At 40.1% G+C, this 3,039-nt stretch overlaps 1 protein-coding gene across 1 annotated transcript; it reads left to right on the top strand.

Moving 5' to 3' along the window:
• The first annotated feature begins 331 nt into the window (after positions 1-331).
• LOC124167135 lies at positions 332-844 on the top strand. Its single transcript, XM_046544933.1, has one exon. The coding sequence runs from the start codon at positions 332-334 to the stop codon at positions 842-844; it is 513 nt and encodes a 170-aa protein (XP_046400889.1).
• Positions 845-3,039: the final 2,195 nt, after the last annotated feature.

The raw sequence follows: 3,039 nt of genomic DNA, 5'->3' as shown, positions 1-3,039 counted from the left end.
CGGAATCCCTGAGGAATATAGCACTGCCGGATAGAGCTGATAGAACCAACTGATAGAGCACTGCCTACGAAACTCATACTTCCTTTGGAATGGAAGTTTCTTTGAATAATGCGAAGGAGCGGAAATGGGGTCCCCCCTATCCCCGGTGATAGCAGACATCTAAATGGAAAGATTTGAACAAATGGTGATCGGATCCTACAACAAGAAACCCAAATTATGGCTAAGATAAGTGGACGATACATTCGTAATTTGGCGGCTTGGACCCGAAGAGCTGCAGAGTTTCCTGAAGCACATCAACTCCCAGCATCCAGCAATACAGTTCACAATAGAGATGAAAAAAGATCGAAGAATCCCATTTTTGGATGTGATGGTGAATAAGAGGATCGACGGGAGTCTCGGTCACGAAATATACAGAAAGCCCACCCACACTGACCACTATCTGAACGCTTACTCACACTATCATCCATCCCAGAAGGCTTCACTGGTGGCAACACTATTGCACCGCGCTTACAAACTCTCGTATGCAGAATCACTGGCCAAAGAAAAGGAGCACCTGATGACGACCCTCGAGAGGAATGGATACAACAGAGAAATGATCCTGAAAAGGACTACGCAAGTAGAGAAACGCAACAGGACACTAGAAAAGGAGAAGCAGCCAAATGAAAAACCAGAAACATACGCTACCATCCCGTACGTCGCCGGCACAAGTGAAAAGATCTCCAGAATCCTAAAGAAGAAGAACATCGTCGCGAGATTCAAATGCGTGACAAAAATATACCAGATTATTCCAAAACCGAAAGACAAGATTCCAAATAATCTTTACGAAGGGGTATATCGCATATGATGCTCGTGCGGTAAATCATACATCGGTGAAACATGCAGATCCATGAAGATCCGCCTGCAGGAGCACAAGAGGGCCACACAGAACAAGAAATTCGACCTCTCAGCAGTTGCCGAGCATGCATGGAGTGAGCCTGGGCATAATATAGTATTTGACGAAGCGAAAATCATCGCAAAAGAAAAGTGGTATTACCCCAGGCTGATAAAGGAGGCAATAGAGATCAAAAGACCCAAAATGTTCAATACTGAAGACGGATACAATATAACCAACGCCTGAAAGAGAGTGTTTAGAAATAAAAAAATAAAAAAAGCACCACTTCGACCTGAAGACGCCAGGTGGAATCCTGGCGAAACTGTCGTCAACTCTGACAACGAAACGCGGCGATAACCCGGAAAATGGAGAAATCCACAAAGTTGGCTGAAATTTTTTTTCATCACATACATTGACCTATACTCCGAGAGCTATTTTTAGCTTAATTTTAACGATCAGTTCAAGATTAATTTGAAATAAATAATTATTTCGAAACTTATTTCGACCTCAAACCAATCAAAAGTATTCATATGTTCATGGAGCTCGATAAGAATCAACAAGGTGCTTGAAAAGTGCAGTCATTAAGGATAAGAAGAGGTCGCCGACCGGAGAAGATCTCCTGACGAATGACTTCACGCCTCTCCCAGTTAAAGACAGCCATGGGTGATTTACGGTGCAACCACCCTAGATGGGAAACTACCGGTAGCTTAAGGGAAGACACTGCCCCCTTCCATCGTGCGAATTTCACAAGCCATTGGGCCGAGTATTAAGCGAACCAAGTGCTCATCTATCACTCCGACCGTTAAGTAGTAGCAGCCATTTTTTTTACGCTTAAATTAATGGATTTTTACGTTCTTATGTTACCAATATCTATCCCATCAATGGCCTCTGGAGTTTTTTTTATTCCAAAATTACAGCTCACCAGTGAGCCAAATTGTGAAATAATTACCAATAGCAAGACCACGAGGATGGGAATCTATGTCATTACGATAAAAAGATGAATTATATAAAGTCATTAAATATCTAATTTTGCGCCCGTTAATTGAGCTCATTTTAAAAATATTTACAGAAAAGCTAATGCATGGAAAAGTCAAGGCTGCAATGAAATTGGAAAAGGAAAAATTAAGAATTTTAGCTTTTTGGAATGAAGGGTAGCCAAGAGATATTAAAAGGAAAATGACATCGATGACATGATATGCAAAATGTATTTTATTGATTAAAATAAATTCATATAAGAGGTCTCATCAATTGCACTCAAAGACCAAAATACTCGAATAATGAAGATATGGATAAAAACAATAGCGTACAAGCAAACACCCCATAACATTCATTAAAATTTGAGGAAAAATGATTCGTAATTAAAACACACACTTTGTTTGAAACAGTAGGAGAATTTTCGCTGATGGATCAGAGAAAATGAGTTTGACGGGAAAGGTTTTAATGGAAATCTACATCACATACTACCCCGCAAGTCGCCTCAATAGGAGTGTGGCGGGTAGTGTTAGAACATTAGCCGCTAACAAATAAAAAAATTATACAATAACAAAGGTCCACCTATCATTTAATTAAGTCCTGTATTGTTCGGGGGAAAAACGAATTCCCACACCTAACAGTTCGGCAAAATGCCTCTCTTTTTTGCCGCTTCTGCCGGATTAGGATACATAGTGAGGTTCTGATACATTGCTCTCCTCTTCACTCAGAAATCAAGCCTTGTGCGCATCCTCAGAGTCTAGCGGCTCCCAGCCTAATTCGTTTAGCGTTTCCTGAATTCAGACACATACCAAGTGATCATATGCTTCGTTGAGATCGTAAAAGATCAAAGGACTAGGATGGATACATTGGAGTAAGAAAAAAAATTCCCGGCTATTACTCATATCTACACATGATAAGATCTGCAACACCCATTAGTACTTTGTTTAACAATTAATATGGGTAGTGTTATGACTCGACAACAATAGAAAAAGGCTCGGTGGTTTACCAATCGCCTAAGATTCTTTAAATCTTCTCCTTCTCCTCCAAATTTGAAGACAAAAATTCTCAATGTGACGCCACGGGCAAAGAGAGCCCCGAAATATTTTTCAACTTAATACAATTGCAAAATGTGAATGAGATGGATCAAAAGAAGCAATTATCAGCAAGTTCATTTTGTGCTAGTATCTAGATTGTAT

This window comes from Ischnura elegans, chromosome 10 (assembly GCF_921293095.1).
Source record: "Ischnura elegans chromosome 10, ioIscEleg1.1, whole genome shotgun sequence".
Classification (NCBI taxonomy): Eukaryota; Metazoa; Arthropoda; class Insecta; order Odonata; family Coenagrionidae; genus Ischnura; species Ischnura elegans.
The sequence above is the reverse complement of the archived record's forward strand: the minus strand, read 5'-3'. Positions and strand labels throughout refer to the sequence as shown.